The 22,571-nt window shown below is 37.0% G+C and overlaps 1 protein-coding gene across 2 annotated transcripts in view; it reads left to right on the top strand.

Annotated features, from left to right (window-relative positions):
* Positions 1–22,571, top strand: part of UBR1 (ubiquitin protein ligase E3 component n-recognin 1) — a 165,138-nt gene that overhangs the window by 83,622 nt on the left and 58,945 nt on the right. For both annotated transcript variants that reach the window (XM_082834706.1, XM_082834705.1), the window contains exons 15-23: positions 2,573–2,753; positions 4,868–4,929; positions 5,432–5,542; positions 6,237–6,302; positions 6,562–6,663; positions 16,107–16,170; positions 18,368–18,492; positions 20,728–20,780; positions 21,880–21,982. In XM_082834706.1, the coding sequence (XP_082690832.1) occupies positions 2,573–2,753; positions 4,868–4,929; positions 5,432–5,542; positions 6,237–6,302; positions 6,562–6,663; positions 16,107–16,170; positions 18,368–18,492; positions 20,728–20,780; positions 21,880–21,982 (867 nt within the window). The remainder of the gene's footprint in view (positions 1–2,572; positions 2,754–4,867; positions 4,930–5,431; positions 5,543–6,236; positions 6,303–6,561; positions 6,664–16,106; positions 16,171–18,367; positions 18,493–20,727; positions 20,781–21,879; positions 21,983–22,571) is intronic.

The raw sequence follows: 22,571 nt of genomic DNA, 5'->3' as shown, positions 1-22,571 counted from the left end.
CCACCAGCCATTGGTCATGGGTTCAGAGTGGCGGTCACGCTCACAGACACAATAGACTTTAATCTAGCACAGCAGCTGTATAGAACAATAAGGACAGGAAATATTGTCCAGCAACTACCACAGCACATATTTTTTGGCTCCCTTCGTCTTTATGAAGGGCATGCTTAATTGTTGGAGACGAGGTCAAAGAGTGTGGTGTTCATGTTGACATCTGCAAAACCTCCTGAAGTCATCTACATTTACTGTCGCCACTCTTTAGCTTCTAAAACTTCTTTAGAGCCAGGTTTCTGCCCTTACCAATTGATAGGAGCTGCTTTTTGAAAAACTTTCAAAGGATCTATTCAGTAACCAAATTCAGAGGTCTTTTCTAAGTCCCCCATCTTCCTTAAGTGTCTGTAACATTGTATTCTTTTGAGAACCTTCATCATTTAGAAACTCCTTCCCTCTGATTTTCACAAACTTACTTATCCTAATATTTCTCTTGTTGATTACCCATTTTCAATCAATTATTGCCTTTTTTCCCCTCACTTCCTTCTGCCTACTAAATAAGACATTCCCCAATGTTTTCTTTTTCTTACAGATCTTTTATTTCTACCACCCCAATTAAAACTTCGTAAGATAACTTTCCCAAACTATAGAATCACTTCTGTTTGTGTGCTACACATTACTGCTTGGATCTTACATTTGCATTTCAAACTCAGAGTATATTAAATTGATTTGTCATCATTTCATTCTACTTCCAGCTTGCATTTTTTCTTCTTGACTCCCTTATTCTGTTCATGACACCATGATTCATACGTTCATCCATACAGGAAATCTGAGAGCCACTGTGTTCTGTGTGTTAGATGTTAACAGATTTTGATGGGGGGAGAAAGTTTTATGTTCATGTAAGATCGGGAAATGCTAGGTTGAACAAAGTCAAACATGATTTTTTAAGCCACTGAACTTCTCAAACCCTTTGATCAATCAGTGTTCTCAGGACTTCCCTGGTGGCTCAGTGGTTAAGAATCCACCTGCCAGTGCAGGGGACACGGGTTCAAGCCCTGGTCTGGGAAGATCCCACATGCCATGGAGAACTAAGCCCGTGTGCCACAACTACTGAGCCTGCGTGCTGCAACTACTGAAGCCCATGTGCCTAGAGCCCATGCTCTGCAACAAGATAAGCCACTGCAATGAGAAGCCTGCGCACGTCAATGAAGAGTAGCCCCCGCTCACCGCAGCTAGAGAAAGCCCTCACGCAGCAACGAAGAACCAACACAGCAAAAACTAACTAACTAAATAAATAAATTTATTTAAAGAAAAAAAATTAATGTGCTCATTTCTAAGAGAGATATTCCCAAAATTTATTTAACTATAGAATTCCTTTTTTTAAGATACAATCAGTGAGAAATACTCTTAAAAAGTGACCTTTGACTCATTTCCCTGCCATACTCACCCAGATTTGAGTCTTCCTTATCCTAAATTTATTTTATAATCTTAACTTATTTCCTATGGGTTTATTCTTTTTTGCCCTGACTGCCCCCACCCTAGTTTGAGTCCCTTATCACCTTACACTTAACTTAGTAATAAACTTTCTATTGGTTTCCTTGTCTCCTAACACTACTGTCTCCAATCTGTTACCTTCAGTGATACCCACTAATCCTTCTTGAAGCAATATGTTGACTACATTATTACACTTCAGACAGTATCAGTATATTCAGCTTTACATGGCAACGCAAGGCGTATTTCCAGTTTAATTGCTCATTAATTCTGTCCATAAACCCTTTGATTTATCTAGTTTTTATTCCTTTCCATTGCCCGAACAGGAGTTATTACTTCCCCTTATTTCTCTTTGTTTATTCTGTATCTCTGCTTACAGTGCTACCATCTCTCCATCTTCCCGCCATACTTAAATTCTGCATATTCTTTCAAACCCCACTCAAAAGCTTTTTTAAAAATTTATTTATTTATTTATTTTTGGCTATGTTGGGTCTTTGTTGCTGCACGCGGGCTTTCTCTAGTTCCGGCGAGTGGTGGCTACTCTTTGTTGCAGTGCGCGGGCTTCTCATTGCAGTGGCTTCTCTTGTTGCAGAGCACAGGCTCTAGGCACGTGGGCTTCAGCAGTTGTGGCACGTGGGCTCAGTAGTTGTGGCTTGTGGGCTCTAGAGCGCAGCCTCAGTATGTGGCACACGGGCTTAGTTGCTCCATGGCATGTGGGATCTTCCTGCACGAGGGCTTGAACCTGTGTCCCCTGCATTGGCAGGTGGATTCTTAACCACTGTGCCACCAGGGAAGCCCCTCAAAAGCTACTTTTGCAAACAAGTATTCCCAGTTGTTTGTGATTCTTTTTTTTTTTGCCCTATTAAGGTTATTAGTTTATACCATTTATGTGGCTTACAATTTTTTACTTTGATTGTGTGTGTATGTGTGTCTGTCTGACTGTCATAATATTTCCTACAGGTTTGCAGATCCTGTTGATGTAGCTCTAGTAACACGTCAAACAATTTTGTGCTTGTATTTAGTAAATGTATACTGAATGATGTAATAAAGTAGATAACTTGTCAATTTATTTGCATTTTTATTTTCCTTTTAGGAGGAACTCTTACTGGTGGCTTATAAAGAATGTCATAAAGCTGTGATGAGGTGCAGTACAAGTTTCAAATCTAGTAGCAAAACAGTAGTACAATTGTGTGGTCATACTTTGGAAACTAAATCCTACAGAGTATCTGAAGATCTTGTAAGCATACATCTGCCAATCTCTAGGACTCTTGCTGGTGAGTGTTTATTTGGTTTTTGCATGTTTCTATTAGCTTTGTTTTCTAGATATTCATATTAGAATCAGTACTATTTTTGTTCTCAGTATGCACAGACATACTCGGATCAGATACTGCAGTTAAAAGCTGTCACTATCCTTCAAAGAGCTGTGACCAGAACATCTAAGGGTGCTACCTGGGCTTTTTGTTATCTTGGTCAACTAATGGATCCTTATACTATATACTTAAGGACTAACTAGGAAAATCTTGTTGCTGTTTTTTCACCCTCTTCTCTTCCTGATTGCACCAGTGTGTTCACTGTGTCACTGTTCCTTTCACCACTAAAAGAAAGAAATCATAGATTTTCTTTAATCATCGTTTGATTTGCATTTCTATGTAAACCGACCGTGTCAGTGTCTTTTTCTTTTAACAACTTTGTATAAGTGTACATAATTATATTTTTAATTGTGGTAAAATATATGTAACATAAAATTTACCATTTTAATCATTTTTTAAGTATATAGTTCAGTGACATTAAGTACATTCACATTGTTGTACAGCCATCACCACCATCTATATCCAGAATTCTTTCCATCTTCCCAATCTGAAATTTGTGCCCATTTAACATAACTCCTCATTCCCTGCTCCCTACAGTCTCTGATTTTCTGTCTCTATGACTTGACTACTCTAGGTACCTCATATAAGTGAAATCATACTCATATCCTTTTATAACTGGATTATTTCACTTAGCATAATGTCCTCAGAGTTCATCCATGTTGTAGTATATGTCAGATTTCCTTCATTTTTAAGGTTGAATAATATTCCATAGTATGTATATACCACGTTTTGTTTATCTATTCATCCTCCAGTAGATGCTTGGGTTGCTTACATCTTTTGGCTATTGTCGAATAATGTTGCCACGAACACAGGTGTCCAAATATGCACTTGAGTGCTTGTTTTCAATTCTTGGGGTATATACCCATAAAGTGGAATTGCTGGATCATAAGGTAATTCTACTTTTTAATTTTTTGAGGAACCACCATACTGTTTTCCATAGCAGCTGCACCATCTTACATTCTCAGAAGCAGAGCACAAGGATTCCAATTTCTTTACATCCTCATCAACACTTGTTATTTTTTGTTTTTTAAATAGCCATCCTAATGAGTGTGAAGTGGTATCTCCTTGTGGTTTTGATTTGCATTTCCTTAATAATTAGTGATACTGACCCTCTTTTCCTGTGCTTACTGGCCATATGTATATCTTCTTTGGAGAAAGGTTCAAGTCCTTTGTCTATTTTTTAATCAGATTTTGTTGTTGAGTTATTGGAGTTCTTTGTATATTCTGGATATTAACTGCTTATCAGATATATGGTTTGCAGATATTTTCTCCCATTCTGTGAGTTGCCTTTTCACTCTCTTTATAGTGTCCTTTGATGCACAAAAGTTTTTAACTTGGTGTAGTCTCATTTATTTTCCCGTTGGTTGCCTGTACTTTTGGTGTCATATCCAAGAAATTATGGCCAAATCCAATGTTATGAAGCCTTTTCCCTATGTTATTTTCTAAGAGTTTTATGGTTTTAGCTCCTGTGTTGAGATCTTTGATTCATTTTTAGTTAATTTTTGTATATGGTATAATTGACATGATTTTATGTCACTTCTATTTTTATAAAAAGAAATACCAAGATTCGTTTTTATTTATTTTACTGAAGTATAGTTGATTTACATGTTGTGTTTAATTTCTGCTGTACAGTAAAATGACTCAGCTATATGTATATATACATTCTTTTTCATATTCTTTACCATTATGGTTTACCACAGGATATTGAATACAGTTCCCTGTGCTATACAGTAGGACTGTGTTGTTTATTGGCTAAGAGGAGAATAATTTCTTAAGAGGCAGAATATTATTTTTATATAATTTATAAGCACACCTTGTACAATGTAGGATCTTAAATATGTTAGTAAAACTGTGTTTCAAAATTAGAAATCAAATGTTTGCATTCTGAGATGTCATTTCTAAACTCAATAAACGTATGTTTAAATCTCACAAGTTTTCAAACTTGATGAGTTAACTAGGAAACAAATCAGCTGGGTTTATTGCTTTCTCATTTTTCTCTCTTTTTTTTTAACCTTTAGGTCTTCATGTGCGTTTAAGCAGGCTGGGTGCTATTTCAAGACTGCATGAATTTGTGCCTTTTGTAAGTGACTCTATTAAATGTTGATTTGCTTATATTCTATTTCTAAATACCTCTTTTAAAAAAAATTATTTATTTATTTATTTATTTATGGCTGTGTTGGGTCTTCGTTGCTGCGCGTGGGCTTTCTCTAGTTGTGGTGAGCAGGGGCTACTCTTCATTGCAGTGCGTGGGCTTCTCATTGCGGTGGCTTCTCTTGTTGTGGAGCACGGGCTCTAGGTGCATGGGCTTAGTTGCTCCACGGCATGTGGGATCTTCCTGGACCGGGGCTCGAACCCGCGTTCCCTGCATTGGCAGGCAGATTCTTAACCACTGCACCACCAGGGAAGTCCCCTCTAAATACCTCTTGGTTGAGTGGGAAGAAAAAGAACATTTTGAAATCATGGGGACTTGGAGTCATCTAGTTCAAGCCCTCAGTTTTACAGATGAGAAAACTGAGCAATGTATAGTGGCGTAACATCCAAGCCCTCTGGGATATAATGGAATTGATCTCACTCTGTTTCAGGAGGATTTTCAAGTAGAGGTACTAGTGGAATATCCTTTGCGTTGTCTGGTATTGGTTGCCCAGGTTGTTGCTGAGATGTGGCGAAGAAATGGGCTGTCTCTCATTAGCCAGGTATGGCAAGGCCTGTTGTTCACACTATGAATGTGTTCATTTTCTGCTTGTTTTTTCTTTTATATGTTTTACTTTGTGTCCCTGGATTTTGCTGAGTATTTGTTTTGTGTTCTCTTATATAAACTCAGAAATGAAAGTTCTAGTGGCCATATAGACATTTATCCTTTAATACTGTTAAGTGGGTAGATTAGGTGAAAGCCAGTAGTACCAGGAACCATCCCACCAATATACGTCTTTTCTGAAGATTACTTGGGAACATGTAATCTTCCCACCACCAGTCTTAATGGAAGGGCATTGTTTCCCTCTGTTGTAGAGCAAATAAGGAGAAGTGCTTTTCCTAAGTGGTGGGGAAACAGGGCTTGTAAAGATACCACTTGGGAGAAAAATAGTGTTATGATTGATTGTAGAAATTGGTTTACTTTATTGAAGTGGGCATTTTAAACTTAAGGGAAGTAAATTCTTTTGTTACGCATGTTGAGAGTAATAACTAGTATAGAGCATTTTTAACTCTGAATTATTTTCATGCCGTATTTTCTCACTTCATTCTCACAAATCACTTAAAATGATTTGTAGATTTACAGCTTATTTTTTGCCACAAAGGAGTTCTTGGGGTTTCTAGTTTAGAGAAAATTTTAAGAATTCTGTTTGAGATAAAATGATTCTTCTAGCTTCTGTTCTCCTTTTTATTTTATAGGTGTTTTATTACCAAGATGTTAAGTGCAGAGAAGAAATGTATGATAAAGATATCATTATGCTTCAGGTACCTATTTAAATTACCTCTGATATTTGTGTTAACCTTCCTTCCTAGGTTCCTTATAATAAGCGAAGATACTGTAACTATTGTTAACTTCACTTAAATTTTTCTCACTGTTGAAATGAATATAGTATCATAGAAGCAGAAGGGACTACTGCATTATCTTCTGCAGATTTACCTTATAATTTTTTCTCACAGTCCTACTAGAGACAAAGTGTTTCTCCATTTAATACATGAGAACTATGGTACTTGATTTCTTTCACAGATTGGTGCATCTTTAATGGATCCCAACAAATTCTTATTACTGGTACTTCAGAGGTATGAACTTGCTGATGCTTTTAACAAGACCATATCCACAAAAGACCAGGTAAGTGACAGAAACTGATAAGTAAATTAATTCCAAAGGAAATATTATTTTAAAAATTTTAATCATATTTAAGATTTTTATTTATTTATGTATATCTCCAAAAATCAGGCACATACGTAAAACATACATATACACACATATATTCTTTTTACTCTATAAAAATTAGAATATAGTTGGCCCTCCATATCCATGGATACAGAATCCCAACTGTACTAGCCACTTTATATAAGGGACATGAGCATCTGTGGATTTTGGTATCTGCAGGGGTCCTAGAACCAGTCCCCTGCAGATACTGAGTGATGACTGTGTATAGATTAACAAAAAGGAGAAGAAAACTCACATGAAACTCTGCCTCCTAGAAATGATCACTTTTAAAGTTTTGGTGTCTTTTTTTTTTTTTTTTAACATCTTTATTGGGGTATAATTGCTTTTTTTTTAACATCTTTATTGGGGTATAATTGCTTAATTGTGTGTTAGTTTCTCCTTTATAACAAAGTGAATCAGTTATACATATACACATGTTCCCATATCTCTTCCCTCTTGCGTCTCCCTCCCTCCCACCCTCCCTATCCCACCCCTCCATGCGGTCACAAAGCACCCAGCTGATCTCCCTGTGCTATGCGGCTGCTTCCCACTAGATATCTACCTTACGTTTGGTAGTGTATATATGTCCATGCCTCTCTCTCGCTTTGTCACAGCTTACCCTTCCCCCTCCCCATATTCTCAAGTCCGTTCTCTAGTAGGTCTGTGTCTTTATTCCTGTCTTACCCCTAGGTTTTTCATGACATTTTTTTTCTCTTAAATTCCATATATATGTATTAGCATACGGTATTTGTCTTTCTCTTTCTGACTTACTTCACGCTGTGTGACAGACTCTGGGTCTATCCACCTCATTACAAATAGCTCAATTTCGTTTCTTTTTATGGCTGAGTAATATTCCATTGTATATATGTGCCACATCTTCTTTATCCATTCATCCGATGATGGACACTTAGGTTGTTTCCATTTCCGGGCTATTGTAAATAGAGCTGCAATGAACATTTTGGTACATGACTCTTTTTGAATTATGGTTTTCTCAGGGTATATGCCCAGTGGTGGGATTGCTGGGTCATATGGTAGTTCTATTTGTAGTTTTTTAAGGAACCTCCATACTGTTCTCCATAGTGGCTGTACCAATTCACATTCCCACCAGCAGTGCAAGAGTGTTCCCTTTTCTCCACACCCTCTCCAGCATTTATTGTTTCTAGATTTTTTGATGATGGCCATTCTGACTGGTGTGAGATGATATCTCATTGTAGTTTTGATTTGCATTTCTCTAATGTTTAATGATGTTGAGCATTCTTTCATGTGTTTGTTGGCAGTCTGTATATCTTTGGAGAAATGTCTAGATAGGTCTTCTGCCCATTTTTGGATTGGGTTATTTGTTTTTTTGTTATTGAGCTGCATGAGCTGCTTGTAAATTTTGGAAATTAATCCTTTGTCAGTTGCTTCATTTGCAAATATTTTCTCCCATTCTGAGGGTTGTCTTTTCATATTGTTTATGGTTTCCTTTGCTGTGAAAAAGCTTTGAAGTTTCATTAGGTCCCAATTGTTTATTTTTGATTTTATTTCCATTTCTCTAGGAGGTGGGTCAAAAAAGAATCTTGCTGTGATTTATGTCATAGAGTGTTCTGCCTGTGTTTTCCTCCAAGAGTTTGATAGTGTCTGGCCTTACATTTAGGTCTTTAATCCATTTTGAGTTTATTTTTATGTATGGTGTTAGGGAGTGTTCTAATTTCATTCTTTTACATGTAGCTGTCCAGTTTTCCCAGCACCACTGATTGAAGAGGCTGTCCTTTCTCCACTGTACATTCCTGCCTCCTTTATCAAAGATAAGGTGACCATATGTGCGTGGGTTTATCTCTGGGCTTTCTCTCCTGTTCCATTGATCTATCTTTCTGTTTTTGTGCCAGTACCATACTGTTTTGATTACTGTAGCTTTGTAGTATAGTCTGAAGTCAGGGAGCCTGATTCCTTCAGCTCCGTTTTTCGTTCTCAAGATTGCTTTGGCTATTCGGGGTCTTTTGTGTTTCCATACAAATTGTGAAATTTTTTGTTCTAGTTCTGTGAAAAATGCCAGTGGTAGTTTGATAGGGATTGCATTGAATCTGTAGATTGCTTTGGGTAGTAGAGTCGTTTTCACAATGTTGATTCTTCCAATCCAGGAACATGGTATATCTCTCCATCTGTTTGTATCATCTTTAATTTCTTTCAACCATGTTTTATAATTTTATGCATACAGGTCTTTTGTCTCCTTAGGTAGGTTTATTCTTAGATATTTTATTCTTTTTATTGCAATGGTAAATGGGAGTGTTTTCTTGATTTCACTTTCAGATTTTTCATCATTAGTGTATACGAATGCAAGAGATTTCTGTGCATTAATTTTGTATCCTGCAACTTTACCAAATTCATTGATTAGCTCTAGTAGTTTTCTGGTAGCATCTTTAGGATTCTCTATATATAGTATCATGTCATCTGCAAACAGTGACAGCTTTACTTCTTCTTTTCCGATTTGGATTCCTTTTATTTCCTTTTCTTCTCTGATTGCTGTGGCTAAAACTTCCAAAACTATGTTGAATAAGACTGGTGAGAGTGGGCAACCTTGTCTTGTTCCCGATCTTAGTGGAAATGCTTTCAGTTTTTCACCATTGAGGATGATGTTGGCTGTGGGTTTGTCATATATGGCCTTTAGTATGTTGAGGATAGTTCCCTCTATGCCTACTTTCTGCAGGGTTTTTATCACATATGGGTGTTGAATTTTGTCAAAAGCTTTCTCTGCATCTATTGAGATGATCATATGGTTTTTCTCCTTCAATTTGTTAATATGGTTTATCACATTGATTGATTTGCATATATTGAAGAATCCTTGCATTCCTGGAATAAACCCCACTTGATCATGGTGTATGATCCTTTTAATGAGCTGTTGGATTCTGTTTGCTGGTATTTTGTTCAGGATTTCTGCATCTGTGTTCATCCGTGATATTGGCCTGTAGTTTTCTTTTTTTGTGACATCCTTGTCTGGTTTTGGTATCAAGGTGATGGTGGCCTCGTAGAATGAATTTGGGAGTGTTCCTCCCTCTGCTATATTTTGGAAGAGTTTGAGAAGGATAGGTGTTAGGTCTTCTCCAAATGTTTGATAGAATTCGCCTGTGAAGCCATCTGGTCCTGGGCTTTTGTTTGTTGGAAGATTTTTAATCACAGTTTCAATTTCAGTGCTTGTGATTGGTCTGTTCATATTTTCTATTCCTGATTCAGTCTTGGCAGGTTGTACATTTCTAAGAATTGATCCGTTTCTTCCAGGTTGTCCATTTTATTGGCATAGAGTTGCTTGTAGTAATCTCTCATGATCTTTTGTATTTCTGCAGTGTCAGTTGTTACTTCTCCTTTTTCATTTCTAATTCTATTGATTTGAGTCTTCTCCGTTTTTTTCTTGATGAGTCTGGCTAATGGTATATCTATTTTGTTTATCTTCTCAAAGAACCAGCTTTTAGTTTTATTGATGTTTGCTATCTTTTTTCATTTATTTCTGATCTGATTTTTATGATATCTTTCCTTCTGCTAACTTAGGGGTTTTTTTGTTCTTCTTTCTCTAATTGCTTTAGGTGCAAGGTTAGGTTGTTTATTCGAGATGTTTCCTGTTTCTTAAGGTGGGCTTATATTGCTATAAACTTCCCTCTTAGAACTGCTTTTGCTGCATCTCATAGGTTTTGGGTCGTCATGTCTCCATTGTCATTTGTTTCTAGGTATTTTTTTATTTCCTCTTTGATTTTTTCAGTGATCACTTCGTTATTAAGTAGTGTATTGTTTAGCCTCCATGTGTTTGTACTTTTTACAGATCTTTTCCTGTAATTGACATCTAGTCTCATAGCATTGTGGTCGGAAAAGATACTTGATACAATTTCAGTTTTCTTAAATTTACCAAGGCTTGATTTGTGACCCAAGATATGATCTATCCTGGAGAATGTTCCATGAACACTTGAGAAAAATGTGTATTCTGTTGTTTTTGGGTGGAGTGTCCTATAAATATCAATTAAGTCCATCTTAATTTAGCATTTAATGTATCATTTAAAGCTTGTGTTCCCTTATTTATTTTCATTTTGGATGATCTGTCCATTGGTGAAAGTGGGGTGTTAAAAGTCCCCTACTGTGAATGTGTTACTGTCGATTTCCCCTTTTATGGCTGTTAGTATTTGCCTTATGTATTGAGGTGCTCCTATGTTGGGTGCATAAATATTTACAATTGTTATATCTTCTTCTTGGGTCGATCCCTTGATCATTATGTAGTGTCCTTCTTTGTCTCTTCTAATAGTCTTTATTTTAAAGTCTATTTTGTCTGATATGAGAATTGCTACTCCAGCTTTCTTTTGGTTTCCATGTGCATGGAATATCTTTTTCCATCCCTTCACTTTCAGTCTGTATGTGTCTCTAGGTCTGAAGTGGGTCTCTTGTAGACAGCATATATCTGGGTCTTGTTTGTGTGTCCATTTAGCCAATCTGTGTCTTTTGGTGGGAGCATTTAGTCCATTTACATTTAAGGTAATTATTGATATGTATGTTCCTATTCCCATTTTCTTAATTGTTTTGGGTTCGTTATTGTAGGTCTTTTCCTTCTCTTGTGTTTCTTGCCTAGAGAATTTCCTTTAGCATTTGTTGTAAAGCTGGTATGGTAGTGCTGAACTCCCCCAGTTTTTGCTTGTCTGTAAAGGTTTTAATTTCTTCATCAAATCTGAATGAGATCCTTGCTGGGTAGAGTAATCTTGGTTGCAGGTTTTTCTTCTTCATCACTTTAAATATGTCCTGCCAGTCCCTTCTGGCTTGCAGAGTTTCTGCTGAAAGAGCAGCTGTTAACCTTATGGGGATTCCCTTGTGTGTTATTTTTCCCTTGCTGCTTTTAATATGCTTTCTTTGTATTTAATTTTTGACAGTTTGATTAATATGTGTTTTGGCGTATTTCTCCTTGGATTTATCCTGTATGGGACTCTCTGTAATTCCTGGACTTGATTAACTATTTCCTTTCCCATATTAGGGAAGTTTTCAACTATAATCTCTTCAAATATTTTCTCAGTCCCTTTCTTTTTCTCTTCTTCTTCTGGAACCCCTATAATTCGAATGTTGGTGCGTTTAATGTTGTCCCAGAGGTCTCTGAGACTGTCCTCAGTTCTTTTCATTCTCTTTTCTTTATTCTGCTCTGCAGTAGTTATTTCCACTATTTTATCTTCCAGGTCACCTATCCGTTCTTCTGCCTCAGTTATTCTGCTATCGATCCCATCTAGAGTATTTTTCATTTCATTTATTGTTTTGTTCATCATTGTTTGTTTCATCTTTAGTTCTTCTAGGTCCTTGTTAAATGTTTCTTGCATTTTGTCTTTTCTATTTCCAAGATTGTGGATCATCTTTACTATCATTATTCTGAATTCTTTTTCAGGTAGACTGCCTATTTCCTCTTCATTTGTTAGGTTTGGTGGGTTTTTATCTTGCTCCTTCATCTGTGGTATGTTTTTCTGTCTTCTCATTTTGCTTATCTTACTGTGTTTGGTTTATCTTACTGTCTCCTTTTTGCAGGCTTCAGGTTCGTAGTTCCCGTTGTTTTTGGTGTCTGTCCCCAGTGGCTAAGGTTGGTTCAGTGGGTTGTGTAGGCTTCCTGGTGGAGGGGACTACTGCCTGTGTTCTGGTAGGTGAGGCTGGATCTTATCTCTCTGGTGGGCAGGTCCACACCTATGGTGTGTTTTGGGGTGTTTGTGGACTTATTATGATTTTAGGCAGCCTCTCTGCTAATGGGTGGGGTTGTGTTCCTGTATTGCTAGTTGTTTGCCATAGGGTGTCCAGCACCGTAGCTTGCTGGTCATTGAGTGACGCTGGCTGCTGGCGTTGAGATGGAGATCTCTGGGAGATTTTCGCCGTTTGATATTATGTGGAGCTGCGAGGTCTCTTGTTGACCAGTGTCCTGAAGTTGGCTCTCCCACCTCAGAGGCGCAGCACTGACTCCTGGGTGAAGCACCAAGAGCCTTTCATCCACAGGGCTCAAAATAAAAGGGAGAAAAAGTAGAGAGAGAGAATTAGTAGAAGTAGGAAGAAAGAAAGAAAGGAAGGAAGAAAGAAAAGAAGGAAAGAAGGAAAGAAAGAAAGGAGGGAGGGAGGGAGGGAGGGAAGGAGGGAGGGACGGTGGGAGGAAGGAAGGAAGGAAGGAGGGAAGGAAGGAAACAAGCAAGCAAGAAAGAAAAAGTAAATTAAAATAAAGTAAAATACAATAAAGTTATTAAATTAAAAATAATTATTAAGAAAAAAAACAGACAGAACCTTAGGACAAATGGTGGAAGCAAAGCTATACAGACAAAATCTCATACAGAAGCATACACATACACACTCACAAAAAGAGGAAAAGGGTAAAAAATCATAAATCTTGCTCTCAAAGTCCACCTCCTCAATTTGGGATGATTTGTTGTCTAAAGGAGGGAGGGAGGGAGGGAGGGAGGTGAAGAAGGAAGGAAGGAAGGAAGATAAAGTAAAATAAAATAAAGTTATTAAAATCAAAAATAATTATTAAGAAAAAACAATTTTTTAAAAAAAGGACGGATAGAACCCCAGAACAAATGGTGGAAGCAAAGCTATACAGACAAAATCTCACACAGAAGCATACACATACACACTCACAAAAAGAGGAAAAGGGGAAAAAATCCTAAATCTTGCTCTCAAAGTCCACCTCCTCCATTTGGGATGATTCGTAGTCTATTCATGTATTCCACAGATGCAGGGTACATCAAGTTGATTGTGGAGCTTTTATCCGCTGCTTCTGAGGCTGCTGGGAGAGACTTCCCTTTCTCTTCTTTGTTCTCACAGCTCCCAGGGGCTCAGCTTTGGATTTGGCTCCGCCTCTGCGTGTAGGTCGCAGAAGGGCGTCTGTTTTTTGCTCAGACAGGACGGGGTTAAAGGAGCCGCTGATTCGGGGTCTCCGGCTCACTCAGGCCAGGGGGAGAGAGGGGCACGGAGTGCGGGGCGAGCCTGCGGCGGCAGAGGCCGGCGTGACGTTGCACCAGCCTGAGGCTCGCCGTGCGTTCTCCCGGGGAAGTTGTCCCTGGATCCCGGGAACCTGGCAGTGGCAGGCTGGACAGGCTCCCCGGAAGCGGAGTGTGGATAGTAACCTGTGCTCGCCCACAGGCTTCTTGCTGGCAGCAGCAGCAGCCTTAGCGTCTCCTGCCCGTCTCTGGGGTCCGCGCTTTGAGCCGCGGCTCGCGCCTGTCTCTGGAGCTCCTTTAAGCAGTGCTCTTAATCCCCTCTCCTCGGGCACCAGGAAACAAAGAGGGAAGAAAAAGTCTCTTGCCTCTTCGGCAGCTCCAGACCTTTTCCTGGACTCCCTCCCGGCTAGCCGGCTAGCCGTGGTGCACTAACCCCTTCAGGCTGTGTTCATGCCGCCAACCCCAGTCCTCTCCCGGTGCTCCAACCGAAGCCCGAGCCTCAGCTCCCAGCCCCGCCCGCCCCAGCGGGTGAGCAGACAAGCCTCTCAGGCTGTTGAGTGCCGGTCGGCACCGATCGTCTGTGTGGGAATCTCTCCGCTTTGCCCTCCGCACCCCTGTTGCTGCGCTCTCCTCCGCGGCGCCGGAGCTCCCCCTCTCCACCACCCGCAGTCTCCGCCCACAAAGGGGCTTCCTAGTGTGTGGAAACCTTTCCTCCTTCACAGCTCCCTCCCACTGGTGCAGGTCCCGTCCCTATTCTTTTGTCTCTGTTTTTTCTTTTGCCCTACCCAGGTACGTGGGGGAGTTTCTTGCCTTTGGGAGGTCTGAGGTCTGCCAGCGCTCAGTAGGTGTTCTGTACGAGTTGTTCCACGTGTAGATGTATTTCTGGTGTGTCTGTGGGGAGGAAGGTGATCTCCGCATCTTACTCTTCCGCCGTCTTCCCCTCGTCCGTCTTATTTGTTTTTAAAGGAAAAATTGAATCTTTTATATGTACTTTTTTTTTTTTTTTTTTTTGCGGTATGCAGGCCTCTCACTGTTGTGGCCTCTCCCGTTGCGGAGCACAGGCTCCGGATGCGCAGGCTCAGCGGCCATGGCTCACGGGCCCAGCCGCTCCGCAGCATGTGGGATCTTCCCAGACCGGGGTACGAACCCGTGTCCCCTGCATCGGCAGCCAGACTCTCAGACACTGCGCCACCAGGGAAGCCCTATATGTACTATTTTTGTAATATGCTTCCTGTGCTTAATGAAATATTGTGATAGGTTTTTTCTTGTCACTAAGTATGCAGGAACCTCATCTTTTTTTTACATCATAATTTTTAATTGCTGTGTAGTATTACAGTATATGAATGCATTACACTTTAGTCCCCTATTGCTGAAGAGGCTTTTCAAGTTTTTTGCTCATATAAACGTCTCTGCACCTCAAGGTTTAAACACTTGCCTAATTATTTTGTTACGATAAATTCTTCGAAGTGGATTTGCTGAAGAATACAGTATACTCTTTCTTATGACTCTGAATACATATTGTCAAATTGCTCTCAGAAAAGTAACTCCAATTTAAGCTCTCTCTAGCAGTATGTACATCTGTAATGGTACTGATATTTTTAATCTTTGTTGGTCTGATACATGAAAGATGGTGTTTAATTTTCATTTGCAGTTCTTTAATTATCAGTGAGGTTGACCATGTTTTCATGATTATTGACCTTCTTTTTCCTTTTTTGTAGTGAATTATCTGTTCCTGTCCTTCACCCTTTTCCTGTTTTTTGTAAAAGTTCCTTGTTTAGTAAAGATATTAATTCTTTACTTGTATTTGTTATCAATAAATTTTTTACGGTTTATATTTTGTCACTGGAGTTTTGTGACATCTTCATTGTTTTAATACTTGATACCAGTTTATAAAGTAACCTTTGACTACTTTGAATTTATGAATTACATTATTTTATTCTTCAAATTAGAAGTCACTTGCAACAGACCAAAGGCTAGGCTATAAAATACAAAGCTAATTTTTAGTCATGTTTTTATACTCAGTGAAAATGAATATCTCATTTACTGTAGTATTTAAATAACAGGTGTGTTAGGGAAGGGAACTCTCACCATAAGTGTTAGTTACCTATTTGAAGACACTGTCTCACCAACCCAGATAAGAAGGAAGCCAATAATAGAGGAAAAGTTAAAGATTAGAATTCTTTTGTTAACTGAAGACTAGATGGGAAATAATGATAATAAAAACAGTAATAATATTTAACAATTGTTTTTGAGTTCTTACTTCGTGCCAAGTGTTGTGAACCTTGTTGAATTTGATGTCAAAAAAGGGAATTATTCACCTCATAATTCTCTGTTGCTGTGGTCCGAAAGAAAATACTGGATCAGTTGGACTATCTGATCCAGAAAAAAATGTATGTTTTATGGAGGTTTTTGATTCTTAAGTAACTAATTTTTTCTTTTACAATTCTATAGGATTTGATTAAACAATATAATACCTTAATAGAAGAAATGCTTCAAGTCCTCATCTATATTGTGGGTAAGATTAAAACATGTTTTGAAATAGAACATGAGTTACTTTTTAGAGAGAACATTAATAAGAACTGTAAGTTATTTTGTTCTCCTCCCAAATACAGCAGAGAATATTAGAGATTAATGTGACTAATGTGATTGATATGTTTAGGAACTCACCTTTTAAAAAACACAGCTATTACATCTTCATTTTTCAATACCTGATTTGTAATTGTTTGGACTTGTTTGTAGAGATCTGGGATATAATTATCCTAGTCGGAAAAGTAAATGTAAAATAACTATGTCGAGTGCTAAAAATTTTATGTGTGTGTATGTATATATATATATATATATATATATATATATATATATATATATAAAATTTCAATGTAACATTCATCTAAGTAAGATATATTTTCATCAAGTCATTCTGTTAAATTACTTTGTGCAAATATTGACCATACTTCTACTTTTGTATATTCTATATTATAGTCTCTGTTGATCTTACCAGCTAAGTAAAAGTTTTTGACTTCTCATTCTGGTTCTTATTTCTTACTTTACTGCAGGAGACACTGCTTTGTATTAATACTTCCTAGTGAGGTTTCTAGCCATTAGCCAAATCTGAAAACCTGGGTTCATTTTATTTGTTTATTAGGGAGCTAGTTGCTGGGCTAGCTGCTTGTCTCAGCAGGAAGTGTGGTAAACCGTCATTGCTAAGTGAGATTGCTAAATCTTCCAGGCACTAACTCTTCTGGAATAACTCCAGAGTATTCCATAGGAAACTGCTGAAAAAAATGGACAAATTAAAAATGTGTAGAAGATTTTTAAGTTGGTGACATACTTTATTAAATTACAAAGACTTGAGGGGAATTTTTGTGTTTGTTCTTGGAATACTATATGAAGAATTTCTAATACTGCTTATTAATGCTATATATTAAAATTGCTAATATATTTTTGCTGTTTTATATTTTACTATTTTATTATTCCTACTATTATTTTGCTGTTATTTTGTTTGCCCAAATTCATTGGGTATTTCCTTCTATGTGATTTGATTTTTAGTTAATATTTGCTGCATTCCTGAGTATAAGTTTATTACCTTTAGGAGTCATCATTTTTAAAAGTGTGTGTGTTTGTGTGTGTGTGTAAAATCTCTGATTATATTAAGATTAATATAATCTCTGATTATATTATATTAATTAAGAAAACATTAAGAAGTAGCAAAAGATTTGGATTAGGAATCAGAAGATCTAGAGTTGACCTCGCTATAAACTATCAAGAGCATGCCATTTACATTTTTAGGGTCTCAAATTCTTGATTTGTAAAACGTGAAAGTAATCTACATGATCTCTAAGGTTCTTTCTAGCACGAAACTTATAGAGGGTACTGTTTTGGTGGAAAACAATTGAAAATTACAGTGTTTGAAGAGGAGTGAGTCTGTTGGAAGTGAATTAAATTAACAAAATGTCATTCTTTGGCTAATTTGTAGAATTCGTCAAATCTCTTAGGCAAAAAATTCCTGTCTTCTAATAACCCTCTTATAGATATCACAGGACTTTGTACTCATGTTGTAGTATTGAAAATCAGTGGTGACATAAGGTCAAATATTTTAAGCCTTCTTGAAGCATTGGGGATTAGATGCTGTTGACACCAGTGAAGTTCCCGTAGTTAATTTAGCTATTTTCTCTCCCCATTTGGCAGTTTATCGAGATGAAAAGTGGAAACCTGATTATGTGGGCATGTTAGCAACACCATCCATTCCTGATACATATTACTATTTTGTCATTTAACCCATAGAGATATTTTTAAGTATTTTGTTTTTTAGTTTTCACTTTGTTCTTTCTTAAATAACAAGTAGAGACAACATTGAGGAAATCTTGAAAGAAAAGCTATTGTTCCATGATGGCCACTACTTATTCAGTGCTATCTTCCTTGTTTTCTGGGTTAGAGACCATGCTAATTTAATCAAGGGGCCTTGTTTATAATGTGTGAGTATGTGTATGTATATGTGTGTGTGTGTTTAAGTTAAGAGAAGGCCTGTGTTCTTCAGATCTCTTCATTTTTCTTCCTCTTTTAGCAAAGAGACTCTTGTTCAGATTTAGGAACATATCCAAATAATTTTTGGTTACTATCTCATAGATTTGATTTAATGCAGTGTTCTTGATGGGAAGAGATTTAAATGGAAAGCAATTAATTGTTTTACTTTTTCTTTTCATTGTTTGTATTAGGAGAGCGTTATGTCCCTGGAGTGGGAAATGTGACCAAAGAAGAGGTCACAATGAGAGAAATTATTCACTTGCTTTGTATTGAACCCATGCCACACAGTGCCATTGCCAAAAATTTACCTGAGAATGTAAGTCCAGTTTTGTTTTTCACTCCATTCACCTCAAGATGGGATAGTTTTTTCTTTTTCTTTAATTGGAAGCCACTCGAAGTTTTAGGAAAATCTGTTTAGGAAATTTTCAGATATAAAACTCACCATTAATTTTTTTGTGGTATAAACTTTAATTCTGGCCTTTTGGGCATTAGGAAACATTTTAGAGACATTCTGACTGTTTAGAAAACATTTTAGAGCAGGAAACTCTTTGCTTTTTTGTTTTACTTTAACATAAATTTTCTCCAGAGGAAAAGGGGACTTCCTGAAATGCTGAGACTATTTGGGTGGTGTGTTAGTCTGGGTCTTCCGAGAAGCAGATGTCAAGACAAAAGATTTAAGATTTAATTAGGAACAATGACTATGAGAGAAATGGTGAGGAAACTGGGAAAGGCTGGGGGAGCCATCATACTGTGGTGCAAATCTGACTCCAGGTGAAGGAAAGAGGGAAGGAACGTTAGGTAGGACTGTCCTAGACTGCTAGGTAGTCTAATTAAGGCTTGTTGCCTTCCCATGTCTCCCGGAGTGAGCCTGCATTAGTATTTCTCTAGCTGGAGGTCTGCAGGGTGCAGTCTCATGGCTGACACAGGTGATACTTATGTTCAGTATTGTTGATATTGAAACAGTAATCCTAAAGATTATGAGTCATATTTTTCACTCCGAGATTTAATTTTGAATTAGAACAATGATTCTTAAAAGAGATTAGATTTACCTGTACTATCAAGGCTATCCAGAGAAGTAGAATGGAGGTAAGCTTTGACTGTTGGTCATTTTTCTTCCAACATACCTGTATCTTTTTCCAATTTCATTGTTAACTGATTCTCAAACTTTAACCATTTGGCATATCACCTTCATAATATTTGCACATCTGTCTACCAATTTTATAATTATTAATACAGTTTATTTATTTATTTATTATTATTTTTGGCTGTGTTGGGTCTTTGTTGCTGTGCGTGGGCTTTCTCTAGTTGCAGCTAAAGGGGGCTACTCTTCGTTGAGTGCGCAGCCTTCTCATTGTGTTGGCTTCTCTTGTTGCGGAACACAGGCTCTAGGCACACGGGCTTCAGTAGTTGTGGCGTGCAGGCTCAGTAGTTGTGGCTCACGGGCTCAGTAGCTGTGACGCATGGGCTTAGTGGCTCCGCGGCATGGGGGATCTTCCCGGACCAGGGATTAAACCCACGTCCCCTGCATTGACAGGCAGATTCTTAACCACTGTGCCACCAGGGAAGTCCCTTATTAATACATTTTAAAATCAACTTACATTTTTCCTTAGCATCTTTCTAAGCAATATTACAATGAAATAGTAGGTTTAACATTCTAGATTAATTTTTTCCTAATACATGTTAAGATAAATGAATATTCAAAGATTTAAAAATATATAACTGTGTGCCACCTAAAATAATTTCACATACCAATAATGATACACATTCCGTATTTTGCAAAAAAAAAAAAAAAAAGCTTTAGTGTCTACCCTAAGTTTTCACTGCTTATCTCAAGTATGTTTTTAAAGGAGGCTAAATTTAATTTTCGCAACACTATAGGAATCTATGAATTTGCTTTAGTATATTGACTAGGTCCTTATCCTGATTTTAAATGACTTCATTAAGAAAAAATTCCTTATTGGGACTTCCCTGGTGGTCCAGTGGTTAGGACTCCATCCTTCCACTGCAGGGGCATGGGTTCGATCCCTGGTCGGGGAACTAAGATCCCACATGACCACGGCATGGCCAAAAAGAAACAACAAAAAAATTCCGAATTCAAGGAAAAATTCAGGCCAGTCAGAAAAAAATAAAATTATTATAATTGCAGAAGCCAGAATATATTTGGACATCTACATATGTGTTTTACCGTAGATCCTATTTATTTTGTTACCTTGGTTTTAGGGATTAGTACAGCATGGGCATGTGCTTAAATGATGTGGGTGATGAACATACTAGATAAAGAAAATAATAATTTCTTTGAATTACTGGTTGTATGTGTGTATATATATGAGGGCAAACTTAGATTAAATTTCTTCCTTAAGCAGTTTATACATACATCTTACCTCTGTTAAGAAATTGGTCGTCCGACCTAATTTTTAAATATTGGAAATTGATCTTTTTTTATTGTTCATAAAACACTCAGGAATGCTATTGAAAGTGTATTTCAGTTCACAGTAAGAGAAGATAAAGTCATTACATGAAGGTAAAAATGACAAAAATGTTGTTTCAACAGGAAAATAATGAAACTGGCTTAGAGAATGTCATAAACAAAGTGGCCACATTTAAGTAAGTACTTAATATTTATGCTTATTCTGAAAGTTAGACCAATCTTTGTTCTTGTATTTCGGATACTTTGTAGAAGCTCTGAAGTTCTTTCCTGAACTCCCAAGGACAAAAACAAAGTACAGACAGAATGGGTGAGAACAAGGGGCACACTGTAGGCACTTAGTACCTGTATGATGAAGAAATGAGTATTTTTGTCAAGTGAATGAGAAATGTCCATTTGTGATATTAGGTGACTTAAGTAAGCAAAAAAACCTTTCGATAGTCTCTTTCCCATCAATTCTAAGCCATGACTTTGTTTATTCTATAAAATTTTTATATTGTATTCTAATTTTAGACTTTGCTAGGATTAAAACATTATTTTGCAATCCTTTGATTCTTTGAGATACAAAAAAATGGAAATAAGGTTTTAAGTGGATTAATTCTTGAAATTAAAAATTGATACTGGTAGTGAATTTTACTGTTATAGTAATATATTTATAGATAAATTGCTAGTTTCAAATAACCTTAAAAATAGAGTGTAGCTTTTTTATGCTCTAATATTGTTCAATAAAGTATTTCACTTACTTTGAAAGAGACCAAAAGCTGTTTAATGTGCAGAACAAATATGGTGTGCTCCTTTTGGCCTTAATGCTTTTCCTTATAGTTCTCTGTAGAGGATTCACCACTATATTTTCATTTACAATTCAATTTTCTACAGATATGATATCTTACTACCATTTTATATTTGACCTTAGACAATGCAAGCTGTAGTTGAACAGGAAATCTTGAACAGGCTTTGTTTTTAGCTTCTGAAGCCTTAGGGATTTAGGTAGGGTATGGGGTCAGATCTACGTAGTATAAAATAAACTTCTTCAGATTTGTTTAAATTTCATAATTATGAAACACAGCTTAGCTGTTACCAGGACTTTGAGCTTACAGTGTAGGTTTTTAGTTTTACTCTTGAAATGAAATTTCTCATTTCAGTTTAAGCAAGTTGAATGAGATAAGGCTGATTTCTTCTCTTGATTTTGACTTTTATATTAACTTTTAGGTTCTTATTTTGTCTTACTCTATACTTCAAGAGCACTGCAGTTCACCTCTGTATTTTCTATCGTTTTAGGAAACCAGGTGTATCAGGACATGGAGTTTATGAGCTGAAAGATGAATCATTGAAAGACTTCAATATGTACTTTTATCATTACTCCAAAACACAACATAGCAAGGTAGGAAAAGTTATCCTCTTCAGTAAATAGCCTAAAATGCTTTATGCTTTCTAACTCCATAGAAAATTGCCTGGTTTTTCTGTAGTTTCATACTGGTTTTCATTATTAGAGCTCATTATCTTACCCAAGAAATTAAAATTGAATCAATAATGTTATCTAGTTCGTAGGAAATATTCACATTTTCCTGATTATACCAAAAATATTCTTTTAGTTGTGTTAGGGGTAGGAGGATTCAATCAAGGATCATGCACTTTATTTGGTGTCATGTTGCTATAGTCTCCTTTGATTTGGAATAATCTTTTTGCCTTTTTTTGTCTTTCATAACATTGACATTTCTGTAGAGTATAGGCTAGTTGTCTTTTAGAATATCCTATATTCTGGATATGTCTGATTGTATTCTTGTGAGTAGATTCAAATTAAACATCTTAGGGCAAAAATACTACATAAATGATATATTGCATCACATCAGTAGGCACATATAATGTCTTTTTGTCCCATTAAGGGTTGATGTTAAGTTAGATCACTTAGTTAAGGTAATATCTGGCTTTGTCCTTATAAAATGAATAATTTCCAGTTTGTCGTACAATGC

Source organism: Leucopleurus acutus, assembly GCF_964270905.1.
Source record: "Leucopleurus acutus genome assembly, chromosome: 1".
Lineage (NCBI taxonomy): Eukaryota > Metazoa > Chordata > Mammalia > Artiodactyla > Delphinidae > Leucopleurus > Leucopleurus acutus.
This window is presented reverse-complemented; position numbering and strand designations above follow the sequence as displayed.